This window comes from Pieris napi, chromosome 12 (genome assembly GCF_905475465.1).
Source record: "Pieris napi chromosome 12, ilPieNapi1.2, whole genome shotgun sequence".
Classification (NCBI taxonomy): Eukaryota; Metazoa; Arthropoda; class Insecta; order Lepidoptera; family Pieridae; genus Pieris; species Pieris napi.
The window spans coordinates 518,733-540,705 of NC_062245.1; the positions used below are offsets into that span (position 1 = coordinate 518,733).

The 21,973-nt window shown below is 34.8% G+C and overlaps 1 protein-coding gene across 1 annotated transcript; it reads right to left on the reverse strand.

Annotated features, from left to right (window-relative positions):
- Positions 1-1,676: 1,676 nt before the first annotated feature.
- LOC125054565 (DNA-directed RNA polymerase III subunit RPC1) lies at positions 1,677-21,663 on the reverse strand. Its single transcript, XM_047656540.1, has 27 exons — positions 21,491-21,663; positions 21,011-21,146; positions 20,718-20,867; positions 20,102-20,443; positions 19,320-19,474; positions 18,671-18,848; positions 17,800-17,937; positions 16,534-16,731; positions 13,654-13,778; positions 12,279-12,390; positions 11,665-11,897; positions 10,861-10,961; positions 10,276-10,411; positions 9,500-9,613; positions 8,782-8,901; positions 8,559-8,638; positions 8,373-8,486; positions 7,605-7,762; positions 7,283-7,455; positions 6,844-6,948; positions 6,555-6,744; positions 5,532-5,750; positions 5,009-5,127; positions 3,916-4,128; positions 3,308-3,401; positions 2,319-2,519; positions 1,677-1,971 (listed from the first exon to the last, which is right to left on the reverse strand). The coding sequence occupies exons 1-27, from the start codon at positions 21,532-21,534 to the stop codon at positions 1,762-1,764; spliced, it is 4,158 nt and encodes a 1,385-aa protein (XP_047512496.1). The 5' UTR covers positions 21,535-21,663; the 3' UTR covers positions 1,677-1,761.
- Between the last annotated feature and the right edge of the window lie 310 nt (positions 21,664-21,973).

A 21,973-nucleotide genomic window follows, 5' to 3' on the forward strand; every position in this document is an offset into this window, starting at 1 on the left:
AACTGCCCATTCTGCCTTACAACTACCATTGAATATAGCCGAATAACAATTCCCGGTATGTAAAATTTCAGGAAAATCTGGCCGTGGTCAAATTCTAAAACAAGCTAAAATTATCATCTGGGATGAATGCACCATGGCCCATAAAAAAATTATAGAAGCCATGGACAGAACATTACAAGAATTGCGAAAAAACTCTGAAATAATGGGAGGAGCTCTACTAATACTCTCAGGAGATTTTCGACAAACACTTCCAGTTATTCCCAAGTCAACATCAGCAGACGAGATCAATGCATGCTTGAAAAAATCACATCTCTGGCCACAAGTACAAATACTGCAATTAACAAAAAACATGAGAGTTGAATTATCAAGAGATGAAACAACAGCACAATTTGCTAAAATACTTTTACAAATCGGCGAAGGTACATATCTTACTGACCAAACGACCGGCCTCATTGAACTTAATAGTGATTTCTGTAATATAGCCACTACTGAAGACGAACTAATCGACAAAATTTATCCAAATATTATTCAGAACTATACTAATGCAGAGTGGTTATTTCAAAGAGCAATTTTGGCCACTAAAAATAATATTGTTGACAATATCAATTTTAATATTCTAAAGAAAATACCTGGTGAAGAGAAAATATATAAATCGATCGACACGATGGTATCCATTGAAGAAAGTGTCAACTTCCCCACTGAATTTCTAAACTCTTTACAAGTACCAGGAATGCCATTACACTGCCTTCGTCTGAAAATTGGAACTCCAATCATATTACTCAGAAATCTCAACTCCCCAAAATTATGTAATGGAACTCGAATGATCGTAAAACAGCTATCGAATAATATCATTGAAGCTGAACTTATTTCTGGAAAGACCAAAGGACAGACAGTATTTATACCTAGAATACCTCTGATCTCTTCGGAATTGCCATTTCAATTTAAAAGACTGCAGTTTCCAATAAAATTAGCCTTTAGTTTTACAATTAACAAAGCGCAAGGACAAACTTTAAAATATTGTGGCATTAACCTCAAAGAATCCTGCTTCTCTCACGGTCAGCTATATGTAGCTTGCTCAAGAGTAGGAAATCCGAAAAATTTATGTATACTCCGGACAATAAAATGAAAAATGTTTTTTATAAACAAGTATTGTAAATAATGAGAAAACGTTTTTAATAAACTTTTTTTTTACTTTTTACGTCATAGTTTATTTTTTTATTTCGACTCTACCACGTCATCTCATATCAACTCCCGGGCGAAGCCGGGTTTTTTAGCTAGTTATAGTACATAAAACTTCGTCAGATTGACCTGTGATAGTAGTACAAGAAAAATACCAAGTATGGAGGAAAAAAATATATAATATCATCCTTGGCTCCACTTGAACACTCATGAAATTCCATCAAAATCTGTCCAACCGTTTAAGAGTTTAATTACGAATACATGCACAGAAGATATATATATAACAGCTGTTTATTTGCTGTATAGATAAATAACCTAGATACCGACTGCAGCGCCATCTGCCGGTCTGATTTATGAATCAATACCATCCAGGGCACCACTCAAAAGAATACAAAAAATTCATTCAAATCCGTCCAGCCGTTTAAGAGGAGTTCAGTGACATATACACGTGCCGTAGAATTATATATATATAAATATTATAATAAATAAAATACAAATAAATTATAAACATTTAATCTTAACGTAACGTCGCAAATTTTTAAACAGATGAAGTCTTCATCATAGTCAAAATAACACCAGCGTCTACTCCCATATGGACGTATGTAAATCTGGAGAATCAAACAGTAATTCCTTGGTCCGCGTCTGTTGCTGCTCGTGCTTGTGCAGCAATTGCAGCAATCCGGTTCCGATAGCAGCGGGAACACCGAGAATGATGCATTCGGAGACACCCTCGATGCTGTCCCTCTGACCGTAGTATGCTGCGTCGAAGAGGTGATCTGCTGTTTTCTCGAACTAGAATATTTTTTTTATTAAAATTTGCTTACATTTACGAAAACAGTTTCGTGTACGATACCAGCAAACATCTTTAACAAATGTCCTTGCCTGCGCAGAAACGATTTTTAGGTACGTTACGTTACGTTTCTGTCCCACGATGCGATGCGCAAACTTTCCTCCAAACCCTTGTTTAATGCTCAAGAAGTTTGCCGATATCTGTACACACTTTTTAATTAATGGAGCAGACATTTTTGTATTTATTTCACAAACATTTCTTACACACAGTTCTTAAATCTTAAGTTGTGATTTATCATTTTTTTTAATTTACGTTATTTAGTCGTTGCCATGGAAACCACAAAACTTACACTAGCCAAATTGAGCACGGAGTCCTTCATCTTGGCGAGACCGTATCTGGTGATCCCCAGGACTTCTCCCCTCGCGCACATCTGAGCCGCGAGAAGAGCCACGTGCCGCCTGTCTACGGACATCCCGTGACCTGCCATCACACCCTGTATTTCGCTGATGATGGTGGATACAGCGGCTTCGATCCCCAGGGTTTGAAATACCTATTAAAACGATTTAAATTAAATATCTAAAAGTCAGTTTAGTTTATGTTCTTACAAATTAATCACAACGCGTTTTATTGCATTTTGCTCCTGATCAAGTATGAAAAATAAATCAGTGGTGCTTTAACCTTTTTTAGGTCTGGGCCTCAGATTTCTGAATCTGTTTCATGATCATTTATCAATCTAATAGCAAGTCGGTGATCAGCCTCCTGTGCCCGACACACACCGTCTTTTTAAGTCTAAGGCAAGCCGGTTTCCTCACGATGTTTTCCTTCTCCGTTCGAGCGAATGCTAAATGCGCACATAGAAAGTCGAAGAACTTACGACTTCAGGGATGACAGCAGAAGCCACTAGGCCAACCCTGATGATTAAGTATTAAACATCTTCAATTTCAGCCCTTTGGTAGGCTTCGCTCTCAATACAGATTCTCAAATGGTAATTTTTTAATAAGTAACACTATAGCCATTTTAATATAAAAAATATTTGATTGATACAGTAATTGGGGTCAAAATCGGTCCAAAGACATCTTTTATGTTTATTTTCAAAAATTTCGTGTCCGGCGTGACATCTTACTTAAATGAGGGTAGCACAAAAAACAGTGGTGCTACGAACCTAGGCCTTGGCCTTAGATATATATTTCGTGTTCTTTTATTTTTCCATAGACACCTTGGTGTTGCCGGTAAGACATACCGGTATTCAAGATGTCGTACTTGACCGTTCATGAAAAGTCAAGACGATGAACCTTCCTTAACTTCAACTTCCTATAATTTAATGTTTAATAAACTTACCTCCAGAATATTATTAGACGACGTCTTTCTACCATCAACGCCGTACGTAGCAATTACGTCCCGCAAGCCGTCTCCTTCCACGCATAGTTTATATCTGTGAAAGTATGTATGGAGTAATTTTATGTACTATTAATATATTAATTAACTGCTCAATTAATATTTGATGATTATGTGTATTTCGCTAGAATTTGCATTCTCTAACAAAGTTCTGATTCAATTTTTAAAGGATAGTTTCGCAAATTAAAATTGTTGATAAAGAAAACTTAGTATTAACATCTAATCTCCATTACAGCTACAGAGTAAACCTGCTAAACTGACGTTTCGTTATACGTTTTCTATGTAACAAAATAAAAAAAAGGCAAACACGCAGGACGCTCATCTGATGTTAATAAGTGATACCACCCATGGACACTCAATACCAGAAAGCGCGCAATTGCGTTGTCGGCCTTTTTAGAATTGGTACGCTCTTCTCTTGAAGGACCCTAAGTCGAATAGGTACGGAAATATAAATGACAGCACATTGGTGTGCGGCATGAAACGCTAAGTTGTGGAACGACGGACTTCGAGGTGATACTCAACGTCCGATTAATGATATATTAACATCTCACCTCGCCTTACTCGCAGTGTCGTCACAAGCAATAACCGCTCGACTAACTCTGGGCAATCCTTTAACAATGACTGCGGGTAGTTGTCTCGCCAACTGCTGTAACGCCATATTCAACCACAAGCAGTGTTTGGTCGGTTCGGCGAAAACTTTTATCGCCCATTCCGACACCGGCTCGATATTAGCCTGCTTTATTTTTAACTTAGACGTGCAGATACTGAAAAAGAAAATTCCTTTTCATATCGTGTTTAAACTTTCGAACAAGTTTTAAGGTTTTCGTTCTAACTTCAATAGAAATAAAACTCGCGGAAACAAAACATTACTAATAATGTAATCCGTTAAAATAATTACAGTGCCACATACTTTTCTTGGCCGGCGACTGAAATTGGTACTACCGTCGCCATTTTGAAATGTCAGACTGACATTGTCAGTTAGCTCTCAAATCTACCAACATCTAATAAAATCCAACTAAAATCTATTTTTATTCCCTACATTATTAATTACAATGACAAAGTTTTAATTATCAGTTCTGATTGCTAGGTATCTTAAAAGATATTATAATAATAGTATAGGTAACAAAATCTATCATATCAGTTGTTCCTAAGTTTAAATTAGAAAATTAAAAAAAAAAAATTAATTTAAATTTATTTAAGCCTAGACCTGCATTTTCTAGGTACACATTGTTTTATTAAGACATTTTAATAAATTATTAAATTAGCCTGCATGACTTCAAATTATTCCCCTTCTAATGGTTAATTTTTATTTACAAAAATAAATAAATTAGTGGCGCTACAACCTCTTTAGGTCTAGCCTCAGATTGCTGAATCTTTTTCATGATCATTTTTAAATCTAATAGGCAAGTAGGTGATCTGCCTCTGCATGTCGACACGCCGTCGACTTTTTGGGTCTACTACATGTCGGTTTCCTCACAATCTTTTTCTTCACCGTTCGAGCGAATGTTAAATGCGCATATAGAAAGAAAGTCAATTGGTGCGCAGCCGGGGATCGAACCTACGACCTCAGGGATGAGAGTCGCACGCTGAAGCCACTAGGGCCAACACTGCTGCTGCACTGCTGCTTAATAAAATGATACTCACGAATAAATGATAGAGTGAACGTTGACTTCCAGACATAGAAGTCGGATCCGTTCCGCGTCGAGTCTAATTAGAAGGAAACACGATGAGGGAAGATACACTTCTTCTATTGAATGGGTGATCTAAAATTCAATTAGTCTGTTATTAACTGGCTTCGAATCAGTTTTTAAAAGGCCGGCAGCACACTTGCGAGCCTTTTGGCAATGTGATAGTCCATGGACGGCGGTATCACTTAACATTAGGTGAGCCTCCAGACCGTTTGCCTCCTGTTAGATTAAAAAATCGTATACGTAACGTAGACTTCTTTGGCGTAACAAGATAAAAATATTTTCAAAATTTTTATCTTTCGCCTTATTTTACGTTTGAAGAAAAAACTACACTAACAATAGAAAAATTAAAACGTTGACTATAGATAATTTCAGGGTGTCGGTTTTTTGTGCGCGCGTTATATAAATTTACTCTCATCATTTTTCCCTAACGCGCCAAAAGAAGTATAACTTAAAAAAAATGGAGACTTTAAAATTACCTCTCCCAACGTTGTCTTCTCCACTCTTCCTTTGACTCTTCTAGCGAACTCCTGGTCGTAGGATTCGGTCAGCTCGGCTGTGATAATAGGTGTAGAAATGTTTTTAGAGGCATTAATGATTTCTTTAACTCGGGGAACACCCTGTGTAATGTTCATGGAGGCTACACCCGCAAAGTGGAAAGTTTTCAGCGTCATTTGAGTTCCCGGCTCACCAATACTCTACAAAATAAATCAATAAAATGTGTTTATTCCTTTTAAGTACATATGCATTACAATGTGTAAGATTTGAGAACCCTTTTAAGTAAGAAATATCTGTGTCAGGGTTCCCAGCTCTTTCATAACAAACTTAAGTATAAATTCCTTAAAATATTTATATATAATTTAATTACTTCTTTTATTTTATTTACTTTTCAACTGTTATCAACACGCCTGAGTGCATGAGTGAGTGTGTGGGTGCAAATGTGTAAGTGAGTGAGTGAGTGAGTGAATGAATAAAGACAAAAATAAATAATAATAACTTTATACATGACATCAATATGGTTGTGACAAAATTGATCTAACGCTAATCACACCAGGCCCTGTTGTGGGTAAATATAGTCGACGCATTTTAAACTGAGTCGTCAGGCAATAAATATACCCACGATACTTCTACGTGCGCACGCACTCTGACTCCTGATTAGTCGTTACGAGTTTGTTGTTTCTCTATAAATATAAGATTTTTTGTTATAACACTCATTACATTACTTACGCTTCGTTACGCAATACGCACAATGGAGAATTTATTTTCTAACGTGGTTTTGATGAAATTAAACGGTGACATTTATCTTACAAATTAAAAACTTTTATTTTCAGATATCGGAATATTATTCCTATTAATACTTAATATAATTTAACATATCGATCGTACGTATCCATGTACCTCTACAATTCTTACGCACATCACTACACCTCTCCATTATAAAACATTTTTTAAGTCATAAAACAATTTACAAAGATATATGAATAACTATAGTTTTCACAAACCTGTGCCGCTAGTGCCCCAACAGCGGTCCCAGGTTCGATGACGCTCCGTTGATATTTGTCGTGACACACGCGTAAGAACCGAACCAGTTGAGTCAATGTCAAACGCTCCAACTGCTTTGACACGAGCCCGCAAGTTGCGTACCTCGCACGTAAAATGCGTACTTTGTCGGCTATTGTTTTAAGGAAGGTTCTGGAATATAAGGTCGAAGGTAAGAAGGAAGGTATTTCACATTGAAATAGAAATTTTATTGACTAGTCAAAATAAAATAAAAAATATTCTGATACTCACAACAATTCAGTCTTGAAATCGGGAGTGCAGTTCTTAAAATCGTCTAAAGCCAATGTCTCCTCCGCTGCCACCAAAATGCCGTCTCCGTCTAGAGGCTCTTCATCCCTAGCAACACAACGCAGGTCAATCATATCATACATAATATAAAAAAAAATATTTAAAAACCTTAATTGTTTTTTTAATATTGCAAATAAAAATCGCACAAATAGCTCTTGCTTTTAAGAACCATTAAAAAGACATGATTTTTTTTACAGTTTTGAGCTATGATTATGTACATTTCCCTTCCCGCGACAGCCTTAACTATTAAATATAAATTATGTTCTCGAAAAATCCAATCACAGACACTGCTTAAAAAAATGAATGTATACCTCCCAAAATATTTTTTTTTTAAAGATTCAATGTCTTTGTGATTCTTTTATAAACGCCATTAAGAGCTCACCTGTCCATGCACTGTGCGCGGACATCAGCCAGCACCCTGGGCAGATCTACTGGCCTGTCTTTTCCTTCCATATAACTGGGATCCAGTCCATCGCTGCCGTATTGGAACTGTACGACTTCGCTTGTCGCATTACGGACTGTCATGTCGTAGTGGAGTACCAGGTCTTCCAGAGACTGCAAATAGAGATATAAAAACAAGTCGTCAAAAATTTTTGTTTGTGTATTTAGATATATAAACAGACAGAAATGTATCTTCCCCATACCCCATTGGGTTTTTAGAGCCATTTTAGAAAAGTTGTTCAGAATTTCTATAAATCTGATACCTTAACCAATCTCCTCTGCAGATATCCCGTCTCAGCAGTTTTGACAGCAGTATCGACCAGTCCCTCTCTCCCTCCCATCGTGTGGAAGAAGAATTCGGTAGGAGTGAGGCCAGTGTAGAAGCTGTTTTCAACAAAGCCACGGGCTGCTGGTATCTTTGCTGCAAGTTGTTTGTAGAAAGATTTACGCATGTTCAGAACCAGTTCATCATTGATATTTTTGAGGTAAAAAGAATCTACGCTGGTTTTATTTGGCGGTTAGACTATATGAATAGGAAAGTTAAAACTCTGTGATCTGATCTAGGGTTGCTAGGGATAATTACCGGGTCGAAGAAGGAGGGAAACATAACATAAAACTACATAACGTAGAAATGTATAAAAAAAATTCAATAATTATTTATTATTTTAATAGTAAATTAACCAAGTATACATTAAATATTAATAATAATTAAAAGATTTGAAGAAGTAACTTCTTGGAGATGAGAAATCTTATGTCCGTATTTCAAAACGTCAATTATAAATCTGGTTTCTAAGGGCTGAAACTTCGGGAAAGGAAAAACATCGTGAGGAAACCAGCTTGCCTTAGACCCAAACAGTCGCCGGCGTGGGTTAGGCACAGGAGGCTGATCTCCTACTTGCCTATTAGAATGACAAATGATCATGATACAGATACAGAAATCTGAGGCCCAGACCTAAAAAGGTTGTAGCGCCTCTGGTTTTTTTTCCTAAGAGCTGACAAAGTTCAAGACGAGATATTTAATATATACTTACAATGTCGTTCGAAATGCGGCAACGACCTATCTTCGAAGCCGTTTGGTACTCGTTTGCCGTTCAAAGCTTGTTGACCCACGCACGCAATCATTTGCGATATATTGATGTTCGAACCTGTACGATAAAACATATTTTAACATAAGAAAGTAATATTCATCTATTTACTAATGAACTTCATTTTCATACCTTTAGATCCACTTTGGGCCATGATAAGGGGTGCGTTCGTCGGGTGTAACTCTCTGAAGCAAGCCTTCGCCGCTAACTCTCTGAAATTTTGCAAATCATATTAGTCTAGCCATAAAGATATTTATGGCTAGACTTTTTATTATGATGAATTTTGATTGAACATATAAACAATTATAACTATATTGATGGATATATATGATGTAGGCGACATTCAGAGACTTACCTAATGCTGCTAAGTTCACTCAGCATAACAGCTTCCAAGGTCTCCTCCATACTGCACCCTGGCTGACACTGCAGGGTGCCTTTCTCCATCTCGAGGATATATCCGTCGCATTTTGAGTATCTACGTAATGTAAAGAACGTTCGCTTATAACAATACCGCTTTCAGTACATATATTTGTTTAAATATATGTAATGCTTTTGGAAGTATGTTTGTGCGATTGGTTCTACATAAACCAACGATCTTTCGTTTAATTATTTTATTAAATCATTTAAAGTTACCTTAACTATACGATTATCAATATTATTCTTGCTGATTTAAAGTCGAGACTAAGTTAGACTTCTAAGTCAAAAACGTACTAGATTTTACATATTATGGGTATCGTACTTAACGTTTAAGTACTAGAATAAGCTCATCACAGAATCTTTACTTGAAGACAAACTCTTTCCCGTTCTGCACTGCTAGCCACATACTTAAAAAAAAAAATTTGGATTGCATAACTTAGCTGACAGTTGACATCTATCAAACATACATATGGAATATTATGTTATTTTAAGTAGGCAATTATTCTGGTTAAAACTATTTTACGTGTCTACAAAAATATAGGGAAATGTGAAACATTCTACAAGAATATATACTTTCAACACAAGAGAAAAGATGCGGTCTCAGTGCACGTCGCTAGCTTTATATATTTATAAGTAATAAACGTTTATATACATACCCAGACTCAAGTAATTTATTTTTCGCTTCCACGAGCTTCTTGCCCGGAGTCACGTCAATAATGCCGAAACTGAATCCGCGATTCATCATGTAGTAAGACGCCATTCGGGCTAACCTAAAAACCACAAAACACATTCTAAAGTATCCAGGGCGTTGTTAACAAATATATGTGTCGCGTCGCTAAATAGAAATGGATAGGCCATTCACTCCGAAGGAATCCCAATCATATTCCCAAGCAGGCGCTTGATTAGAACCCGCAAGAAAAGCTGAAGCTTCCCAGTCAAACCTGGCGCCGTACATTTGCAGATGAGACAAAGAGAGCCGGAAAGACTTGGAGTGAGGTGAAATACGAGGCTCAAGACCGAACGCGATGGAGATTACGGGTTTAGGACTACGGGCTATAGGGCATTAAAGAGAAAGAAAGAGTCAAAAGTAGTATGAACGTCAAAAAAATTAAATGCTTCTAATTTTACATTTACTGCCAGTTCTCAAATTATGGGCGTAGAACGGAAGAGAAGAACTGGCAATACTCTCCGCCACTCTTTTTAATCGCCGAGTTTTTGTTTTATTCAACGTTTGTTAGGAGCTGCAACCATTACACCATGTTGCGCATGACATCTTAAGTAATTAATAATAAGAAAGGAAATTGAAAACAAAGATTTGTCTTCTATCAGCAGGAGGCATAGTGAAATAGGAGCACGCACTTACATTCTCGTAAAGACGTATTTATTGAATATTATTAGTTAGATTAATATAAAATCTTAAAGTTAAATTTACCTCCACATCCCCCTAACAGCGTACTCTTCTCCCCAATCCCGCAAGAGGATATAGAAGACACAGGTTTTAGTACCAGAACCTAAAGTGCTTTTATCCATCGATCCGCAGAGTAATTCAGAATTCCGGAGTATCACATCTAGAAAGCATTAAACAAACTTATTACTAACGAAATTGACGGCAAAAATACTTGTAAAAAATTAAATACTAATATTTCGGTCGGTCGGATTATAAAATATTTTACTTTACATTTATTATCACGAATAACAAAATAAATCTGAATTTGTTGATGTATGAGCTTTTGTGTGTTAAAACTTCAAAATATTTTTTCTTGTGAAATATTGTATTATGCTACTACAATAGACAAATATTAAACGTGATCTTATTATGAATTTAAACTTCAGCCTGCATCATTTCTAGATTAATTAGATTAACAGACCATCTTTTTTGTGTAATTTCCTCTAATATTCCTCTTTAATTATCTTACCGAATCTAAAAATTATACAATTAAATTCTTGATAAATATTTTTTAAATAAATTGTTATCATTCCTGAAAAAAATAAGAACAAATTTATAAAAATTACTCACAAGAGTCCTGTACGCACATATCTTTGTTCCCCGTATAGTTCTTGCCTTTCGTCTCTAAGTTTGCTTTTACCTCGCATTTCTTGTTTGGTCTCAATATTAGACTAAAATAATATTATGTAATTAACTTTCTAGAAAATAATTTTAAAGATTTATTTAAAAAATAATGTTTTTAGGAAGTAGAGTTTGTCAGAGAAACCAAAATTTATTAGTTATTTGAGGAAAAATTTACAGCGATATCTACACGAAATATTATGTTATGGTTATATTCAAACCTAAGGACATGTCTCAGATATTTTGCAAATATTTGTAACCTATATTACTTAGGGATATATCATTCTAAAAATTCGAAATAATTTTGGAAATCACAACAACAATTAAATCTAATATATAAAATTCTCGTGTCACAATATTCGTTCCGATACTCCTCCGAAACGGCTCGACCGATTCTTATGAATTTTTATGCATACTGAGTAAGTCTGAGAATCGGCTATTTTTTTTTTATTTTTTAGACAAAATTTTTAGGTTTTTATTTTTTTATGATACAGCATACAAAGATACATACAACCCTTAATTTTCATCTATTCTGTATGATCAACCCTTACTTTTTATTTGATAGTTAAGAACTTATTAATTAAACTCTGAGGTTTATACAGAGAAAAATCTAAAAGTTTTCACGAAGAACGAAGTTGAAACGAAGTTCGCGGGGGCAGCTAGTACAATATAAACATATTGTATTTATTTGTACACGACGATTAGTTAATGAAATCCTTAATTTTTATTATATACTGAAAACAACTACTCTACCTAAATATCTGTTTTCCAGTCCAAAGCTTCCTCGGCTTAAGAATGGCTGGTGGAGGCATATCTATCCTCATATTACAGTCAGGTCCTGCCAGAAGACAGCTGGCTAACTGCTGAGCATCCGCTTTGGTGAAGAACGTGTCCCTTTGGGTGATCAAATACCCTCCCGTTATGAAATCTTGGGTCGCTGCTATGAGAAGCTCTCCATTTCTTGGGGTTACTAAGTTTGATTTGTTCTGGAAAAACGATAATTAAATGATGCAGTATCCTGAATATGCGGGTAGACCAAAATAAATGCAATTGGCTTGGGCATAGCTACATACTTTATTATTTTAATTATATTTTAATGATATTGCATAGATTTAATCGCGGACTTAAGCAAGGAGACCGAATCAAGAAATTTTGTAACGAAAATAAACCTAACACACGATGACGTCATGTAGGTGCGGCCAATACGCGTTAGAGCGCGACGGAACGCATAATGCATCTCACATCGGTCTGGCATGATCGGTGACGTAGCGCAGGTACGTTAGAGTGGGACGGCACGCATATTGCGTATTCACATCTCTTACTTGAATATTACTGTTTTGTTAACCAAACAAGGTAGGTACACTTACTCCCATCAGAATAAGAGCTTCAGCCCTGGCCTCCTCCGTTTGCGGCAAATGCATGTTCATCTCGTCACCGTCGAAATCCGCGTTGTAAGGTGTGCAGACACACTCATTAAACCTACAAATAAATACTATTTTATTTTTGTTAAATGTCCCCAAACTCTTTGAGGAAATTTATTTGCCAGAATATACTAATTTAGAATAGGATTTCTTCTAGGCTATAGAAGAAATTGTATTCTGAATTCAACAAACTGTTAATAAAAACACTATTAGGTAATTCTTGTATATCCGATCATCTTGCTATCTATTCAATATTGTCTTTATTTAAGCGCATTGATATATAGAACATCTGGCTATTATTCGGTACCTATTTGAAATCCTTACGGGTACATAATGCAGATGTGTTTGGGGCTGCGGTACACTAGGCATGGGAAATGGCAATTAACTTGCTCAGGGATTCAGCACTTACGTGTGCATTGGCACACTCAACAGTGTTGACATTTTTAGTTTAACACTGACCAAATTCATAACGGACAATGTCAAAGTCAAAAGTTATTTATTCATATAGGTAACACAATGTACACTTATGAACGTCAAAAAATTAATATTTATGCTTCTAATTTTACATTTACTGCCAGTTCTCAAATCAACTGGCAATAAACTCTCCGCTACTCTTTTTAATCGAAATGAAACTCATTGTCCGACAATTCGATAAGTTTTAAAACAAATTAATAAATCGTTACATTACTATAAAGAGGCCGTATGTTTATTGAATCTAACAAATTTTGATTTGTAACAAAGCACAGTGGTGTTGTTGAACACTTTTTGCTAAAAAAATCAGTGTTTATGTATTATTTCAAAGATAATTATTTACACTTCGTTGCGTTATATTAAAACATACATATAAAAAAATCAGGTTACATAAGTTATTAGGCAACGGGCGGACTTATTGCTAACAAGGGATTACTTCCAGGCAACCCTCGTATGGAAAAATAATAAAGAAACACCTGCAGAGGGTAAATAAAGTACAAAAAATTAACAAAAATATAATAAAATAACATGTAACACTAACTATAGCTAAAATAAACTAAAATCTAAAAAAAATAAAAGTAATGAATACATTATATACTAAAATGTAAATTATATTATTATACTTTTTTTTACACAGACTAACAACCACTCAATATTATAATTAAATAAAACGTCAGTTTTGACACATGACAGATAACAATCTAAAAGAAATTAATTATTTCTTTACACACATTTAAAGATATTAGATTCTAAGAAAAGCCAGATAGACTTAAATTACAAAGTGTTGCACAATTTCTATTCCCAGTAAACTTTGCCATACAATAATATTTCAAATAAGCTGGCAATGTACCTGAATGTCCTCTGAGGCTGAACCTTCGCTCGGTGACACATGATGGATAGCTTATGAAGTGAAGGTTGACGGTTGAACAAGACTACGTCTCCGTCCACTAGATGGCGCTCCACTATATCTCCGCACTATAACATTTAATTAATTATTTAGTCATTTCTTACCTACTTCAATAAAGGAGGTTATCAGAATGTGGTAGCATTTGAATGTGATCTATTGAAACTTAGAGCGTACTGTACAAAAAAGTTATTTTGTATATGTATTTCTTTACAGAAAACACGTTTTTAAATGTTTGAAGCTATGTATTATAAACTTATAATTATTTTACATAATTTTAAATTTTTCCGACGTTTTGTGTGCTTTACAGCGTGCATGGTCAAGACAAATAAAAGACAATACTATGTATTAGACCACAAGCCCATGAACAAAAAATACCTGTGAAATGACCCAACGTGAATTACGCTTAGAAGGCTGTTACTATATCTGAAAATAGCTCTGAGCACTATGCCGTCGTTTCTGAGCGGTACATGTGAGTACGTGAGTGAATGGACTTTCTCATGTACAATGGGGGAATTTCGACTAATTATTAATGTACGGCTTTGTTATAAGTGTATAGATGATTAAAAATAAATGTCGAAAAACCTAGTGCCGTACAAAAGTGATGGTGCCGGAAGTCGGTGCAAATTTTTAATTCGACGACAGTTGCAGAAGCAATATAGGTCATTTATTACTGTACGGCATTTGTGTGATTCCTTTTGGACACATATACAGATACTTTACCCGTAAACGCCGTACATATTCCCAGCGGAGCGGTCGAAAGCCAAGGGTCGCAACATATGTCTGATTAGCATATAGGTGATGATGATATGAATCAACATAAAATTAAATGATATTGCGAGTACTTCACAAATAGATAACATTTTCCAGCATGCCGTACATTTTTTGTGGAACACATAGGTGTATGGGGTAAATTACTTTTCTCAGAAAAGAGTCATTTTCCGGTGACTTTTATCTGTACGGCAATAACACGGGTTATTAATACTTTAGACAATCTTCAATAAAAGATAAATGCCGTACACTTTCGATAGTCCGCTACCACCGCCTACCAATACAGGGCGTCCCAAAGTTATGGGAAATGAAGGGAAAGTACCTTAAATATCGTAGATAGGGTATTTTACTAAAAGAAGACTTTATGTTATTTTTAAAAGTTATTAATTCTGCATTCAAAGATTTTTTAAAAATTACTTGCCTCGTCTGGGAATCGAACTGACTTAAATGTAACAAAAAACACCCCTACTTTTATGATGCCAATCGAAAGAATGGCCAAAAACTAATAACTCTTCTTAAGTAACATAGTATTTTAAAAGAAAGGAACAGCGTGAATGTATCTTTTTAATCAAATTAAAAACATTATCTATCGTATTCGGCCTAAAAAAATCCCCTACGAGTCTGTTACTTTAGAAAAGTTATTAGGTTTTGACCATTCTTTCGATTGGCATCATAAAAGTAAGGGTGGTTTTTTTTTAATTTAAGCCGGTTCGATTTCCAGACGAGGCAAGTAGTTTTTAAAAATCTTTGAATGCAGAATTACTAACTTTTATAAATAATATAAAGTCTTCTTTTAGTAAAATACCCTATCTGCGATATTTAAGGTACTTTCCTTTTGTGTCTCATAACTTTGGGACGCCCTGTATTATATATATTTTTGTTAAAAATATTTTTCCTTTACCTCTCTCTGCTGGTACGATAAGGCTGTAAATATACTTTACAGCCTTATGGTAGTATACTCAGATATGTATAGTTATTAATGACCTTAAGGGACACCTCAAACGTCGTCGAAGTTTTTATCAGCTGTAAAGAATAATCTGGAGTAAAATGTACGGCATCTGGTTTTTTTTGTTTATTTATATTTGTTACATATAAAATAACAATAATCTTTGAAAATATTACTCCCCATATTACTCTAGGATTATTTGAAAAGTCATCTAAATTTCGGAAATTTCATATATTTTTTATCATAATATTTTTATTTGTTACCATTTATAATGAACGGCTATAATGTACAACGGTAATATTTAGTAACATTATGTAAAAAAACAAGTTGCCGTACATTATTCTCTGATCTTACAGCAGTAAGAACTTGGTAAATCCTGAAATTTCGATAAATATTTAATTACACAAATATTAACTATAATATTTGGACGGCATAATTATAAAACATTATTGTCCGTGTTAAATAATATTTTGAACATGTTGCCGTACATTTTATAATGACCTTAGGGTATATGGGTGTAGGGGTAGGGTTCCGACACTTGGCTTTCGACCGTTCCGCTGGGAATATGTACGGCGTTTACGGGTAAAGTATCTGTATATGTGTCCAAAAGGAATCACACAAATGCCGTACAGTAATAAATGACCTATATTGCTTCTGCAACTGTCGTCGAATTAAAAATTTGCACCGACTTCCGGCACCATCACTTTTGTACGGCACTAGGTTTTTCGACATTTATTTTTAATCATCTATACACTTATAACAAAGCCGTACATTAATAATTAGTCGAAATTCCCCCATTGTACATGAGAAAGTCCATTCACTCACGTACTCACATGTACCGCTCAGAAATGACGGCATAGTGCTCAGAGCTATTTTCAGATATAGTAACAGCCTTCTAAGCGTAATTCAGGTTGGGTCATTTCACAGGTATTTTTTGTTCATGGGCTTGTGGTCTATATTTGTTTACAAATTTCTTGGAACCAAAAATTAATATCAATGCTATGATTTAAATCAGCCATTTCATCAGTTTCATCAATATGGGTTGCTTAGTTATTGAGATTTATATCTATAACATAAATTTCAGTCGACAGGTATTATTATATACACACCTTCAACTCCTGCGCAATTTTCTCCCTATTACCGTATTTCAGGTACTTTTTATAGCTGATTCCACGCTGTTGTACGTAATTTGCACCGGGATGTACGTCCGGTCCGTTACAAACGAGTTTCCGGAGCCATTGAAGATTCGCCGGAAATACACGTTCTGGATATGTAAGTATTTTGGCTACGTGCACTGGAACTCCGACCTATAAGTACATATATATACACACTATAAACCTTGAAGAGTTCAATAGTTGTTTCTTTGCGTGGTGACAGGTATTAGAATTTTAATTTACGCTAATGAGAAGGTAGCTACCTCACTTTATTATATATATATAATTATATAGCTCTCTTCACTTTATTTTTGAAATCGAACCCAGTACCCACAAACGACGGATGTTAGGACTGTAGCAAGTGTAGATCCGTGGTCTCTGCCCACCCCTTCAGGAAGGCGTGAAGATAATATTATATAATCAAATAAATAAATACAATTTATCTTTAAAACTCCGAAACGTCTAAACATCAGATTATAATGACATATAGACAAAAAATTTAATTTAGCTGGACAGAAAAACTGGAGCCTATTTTGAATTGTACTATAAAAATGGTAAAAAATGGTATGACCGCTGGAAACGTTGTATCGCTCTCGAAGGCTATCGCTCTAGAATATTGAATAATTATTTATTTATTCTTCATTACATTTATAGAAAAACAAATAACATAATACATAAAAATTATAAGAGATGCAATGGGCGGCCTTATCGCGATCTCTTCCAGGCAACCCTAGTCACGAAAAAACTAATTAAATCAAATTGTAAATAAAAATGATGTTTTCTATGTTAGCCTACAAACCATCCCGCAACTTAGAGAGCGTTCAAGTATTACGTAACGCAATTTTTGGAGATTATTGACCCCCCCCCATGTCACTCGCCGTAACGTTTTTCAGTACCCAAATACAGTACTGTACCCAAGTACCTATAGTAAAACTTTTCGTGACCACCTAGTGACTCTTTAGTTACTATTATGTGGTGTAAGTCGAAAAAAATATTAACAATAACGCGTAATTTAATCCACGCCCCCTCATCGTAACGTTTCACAAAAGGAACTTCTCCCCCCCCCCAAATACGTTACGTAATACTTGAACGCTCCCTTTACAAATAAAAGTGATTTTTTTTCTTTAAACATAAGGTCTAATTTTGTTAATTCGAAAGCCCATTGTTTCAGACATAATTTTGATACAAAATATTAACTTGATTCGGTTAAATATCACTCACCTCCTGTATCTGCAGATTAGGATCTGGCGAAATAACAGTTCTGCTAGAAAAATCAACTCGCTTTCCAGATAGATTTCCTCTGAACCTTCCCTGCTTGCCTTTTAGTCTCTGTACTAGTCCTCGGCCCGGCTTTTTCGGCTGAAATCATTATGTATATTAGTTAAATTAGGCTCAACTCTTTGATGGAAGTCTTGGGTTTGATTCCCTGCAGTAATTAGGTCGAAGAAGGGCTAGTAGCTCACTCACAAATACATGGCTTGATTAAATGATTAACTCATAAATCTTCGTAGTATTTCAAGATCCAGTTAAAAGCGGAATTACGAACAATATCAAACATAGGAATTTATCACTACAGGTCTACATATGGGCCGCTACGATTCTCTTGGTATATAAGAGCAAAGAGCAGAAGTGTGTAATAAGTATAGCGTAATTTACGGTAAAATAAAATAAATAAATCAGTGGCCCTATAACCTTTTTAGGTCTGGGCCTCAGATTTCTGTATCGGTTTCATTTTTAAATCTAATAAGCGAGTAGATGATCAGCCTGATACACGCCGTCGACTTTTTGCGTTTAAGGCAAGCCGGTTTCCTCACGTTTTCCTTCACCGTTCGAACGAATGTCAAATGCGCACATAGGCAGAAAGTCAATTGGTGCACAGCCGGGGATCAAATCTACGACCTCAGGGATGAGAGTAGCTCGTTGAAGCCACTAGGCCAACACGAACTTTACTATAGTATCATATATTATATTACGACAATACTATTATATATTAGTTATTGATCGCATCCAAAAATCTATAGTTATTATAGAAATAGCTATTCACATATAGTTCAAGAGTACAGTACTCGAGAATAAACATATTATTACATACCTGCATAGATAAAGGAATCCCAGACATCTCACTATTGATATACAATGCGCAATGGAGCTGCAAATAATCCCAATCCTCTTGCACCATCTCGGACTTGCCTCCGCTGGCCACGTGACGAGCTATGACGTCATTGATTAGGAGGATCTCGGACTGTTTCATTGTTAGGTCGTCTTCGTTACTGGAAAAAGAAGTTTGTTGTTTCATCTATAGTCGTTATTTATTAAATTAGTGAAAAGTACTACTACGCAAAAGCAGTCTTGGTTACAAGTGTGTAATTGAGAATTGAATTTATCTAAATTAATTAAGTTTCATAAAAGTCAAAAATCATTTATTCATATAGGTAACACAATGTACACTTATGAACGTCAAAAAATAAATACGCTTCTAATTTTACATTTACTGCCAGTTCTCAAATCAAGGATACGTAGAACGGAAGAGAAGAACTGGTAATAAACTCTCCGCCAAGTTTTTTTTACACAACGTTTGTAAGGAGCTGCAACCATTACACCATGTTCCACATGACATAATGACATGACAAACAAAGTATGACATGACATGACAAAGTAAAGGTTGTTTTGTACGAAATGATAATTAGAATGTGATTGCCGAGAGGTTCTAAATTTTGCATTACCCATGCGTAGTAACTTACGTGCCAGCCTTCATATCAGAAGCTACACTTGGTCGGATGCAGAGCGGCGGGACTGGAAGCCTTGTAAGAATGAGATCCTCGGGTCGGGATTTTTTAACACTCATACCAAGGAGAGGTACATCTTCATCGGGGATACGTCGGAATAAATTTTGCACCTGAAAAAATTTTACTGATGAGCCACTATTGCAAGATTCTTTAATTGATTTTAACACAGAGATATAGTTTACTCGGCTAACTTAAGGGATATTTGTGCTTTTATTATTTATATAAAACCAACAGGACTGGTAACACAGATGTTGACAGGGCAGTGGACTCTCAAGCTTTTGCAAATTTATAGCTAAAGGCAGCCTGTCCTTGCAACTAAACAGATGGAGTGTCGAATATGGCTGCGGACACAACAAACAGAATATAAACATGGACATAATAGAAACTAGCTTGTAAATAATGTTAATTTTTCTAAATATTTCTGCCAACATAATAGAAAAGTAGCTAATGATAGTATGTACGTAGACATCACATACTCGCGACGACAACATAGTTGGAGAATCAGCAATAGTAAATATATATAAAAAAGAAAAATACCATACATGTACACAGATGAAGTTAAAAAAACAATCAGCTAATAAAAGAATATCATACCCTAAGATTTATTATAAAAGTTTTGTAAAAAAAGATAATCCAGCTAATAAGCCAAGTGAAGAAAAATTTCATAATGTTTTGTAATATGATTGCGAAAAGAAAATCATTGTATAACTTTACTCTAATTAAAGTAAGAACATTACCTCCAAGGGATTCATCTCAATAATCAAGCCGCTATTTACTATCCCGGCTATTTCCTTATTTGCTTCTTTTGCTTCATTGAACTCGCTCAAAACCCTTTTCACCAATGGATCTGTGGGCTTTTTAGCCCTATACTTCTCATGAACTATCTTCAAAATACCAGCAGAACTCTTTTTAACAACACCATTAAGAGCTTCACAGTGTGGACATTTGTTACATGTCTTTGCTTTTTTTAAGACGGCTGCTCTTAGATTTTTCTTATGAAGATAGGAGATTTCAGGATTCATGAATTTTCTTCTGTATGATTTTTTCAGTGGCTCCGCCAGCATTACTTTAGCACAGGTCTAAATAAAAGAGATAACAATTTAAAGTCAGAAAGTCAATTGAGTATTGAACAACAATACCAAACTTAATCTTAATATTAAACTTACTTGCAAATTAACCATATGATGGTATCATACAGTATGTATGTAATTGCTATGCAGTTTAACTTAGTTCGGCCGGTAATCAAACAAAGGACCACATTGAGTATAATTGAGTAATGGGCTAAAGACTTATCTCACAAATACTCAGTTTGAAATTATGTTACAGGAAATGAGTTTTTTTTTAAATCCTTACCTTACATATAGTCTGAAGTATAGTAATAACAGATCTGAAATATCCCACATGAAATACAGGAAGAGCCAGCTCTATGTAACCATAGTGTCCTACACAATCTGCCAATCCCAAACCACATGTCTCACAATTTGCATCTTTTTGATTTGTTCCCTAAAAAAAGAATTAATTAAAAGCGATCTTGAAAATAAAAATAACTTATATTTCTTTTTTTTTAATAGCACCATAGCACTTTTTGAACACATACTTTGTATTTATTTTGTGATTATGAAGTGTAAAAAAATGTAAATAGATACCATTCTTCTATCAAGCACTCCATATGTAGCTGGTACTCTTTGGCCATCTTGTGTATACAAGTTTTTCGTAATCACTTGTATGTGAGCTGCTAGCTGAATATCAGATGGACTGTCTACGTTAAATGTTACATGGGATCTAAAAAAAGTCATATATTTATAAAGTTACAACATATATTCACACATTGCATTTATTTATTTGAAACCCACTTGTCTACTTGTATTTTCTATTTCTACAATATAAACTATCAAAAAGTATGAAGATTGCACACAAAACCAATCATATTAAAGAAAAAATCAGGAATGTTGAAAAGAATAAAATATATAAAACTTAATACTTAACCTATTTAAGGTTAACTAAGCAGCAGACTGTCCAATAATGGTATAGAACTGTTATAGTTTAATGAAAAGTATGTATCTCGTTTTAATTTTTGAAATAAATAATAGCAGTAAAGTAATAACAATAAACATAACCTTACTTACATTTTTTTTCCGACATAAGTCTCCCGATATTGTTCTTTGGGCATTTTGAATAGGTACTGTTATTTTATTTTTTAAATTACATTCACATTTTACTCACGTATCTAAAGATTTATTTAGAGCAATATATAATATATTTAAAATTTAAATAAAAACAAACCCAGCTGTCACATCAGCTGACAGCATCGAGACAACAATCGGGATAGCAATTCTAATTCAATTTTGTAAATTGTAGGTTCTTCTTCTGACGTTGACATTTCTTTTAAACTTCAGATGGTAGAAACATGGTCTCACTGCATACAGATTATGCATAACATATTTTACTACCATAAATCGGCTCTCATTACATTTGGGTAAAATTTTTTATTATAATTTTTTTGTAATTTTAAACTGATTTATAGATTTAAATTTTTGTTCAACTGAAAGTTGCATTTTCATCATTACTCACTTTAAATTGGAATCTTAATTACTACTAGTTATAAAATC

Excerpts from the sequence above, each read along its gene's own strand:
- LOC125054565 (XM_047656540.1), bottom strand. The coding sequence starts at position 21,534 with ATGCCCAAAGAACAATATCGGGAGACTTATGTCGGAAAAAAAAT. Across the intron at positions 11,898-12,278 it reads AAGCTCTTATTCTGATGGGA|AACAAATCAAACTTAGTAAC; the intron begins GTAAGTGTACCT and ends TCGTTTTTCCAG. Across the intron at positions 5,128-5,531 it reads AGAAGACAACGTTGGGAGAG|ATCACCCATTCAATAGAAGA; the intron begins GTAATTTTAAAG and ends ATTGAATTTTAG.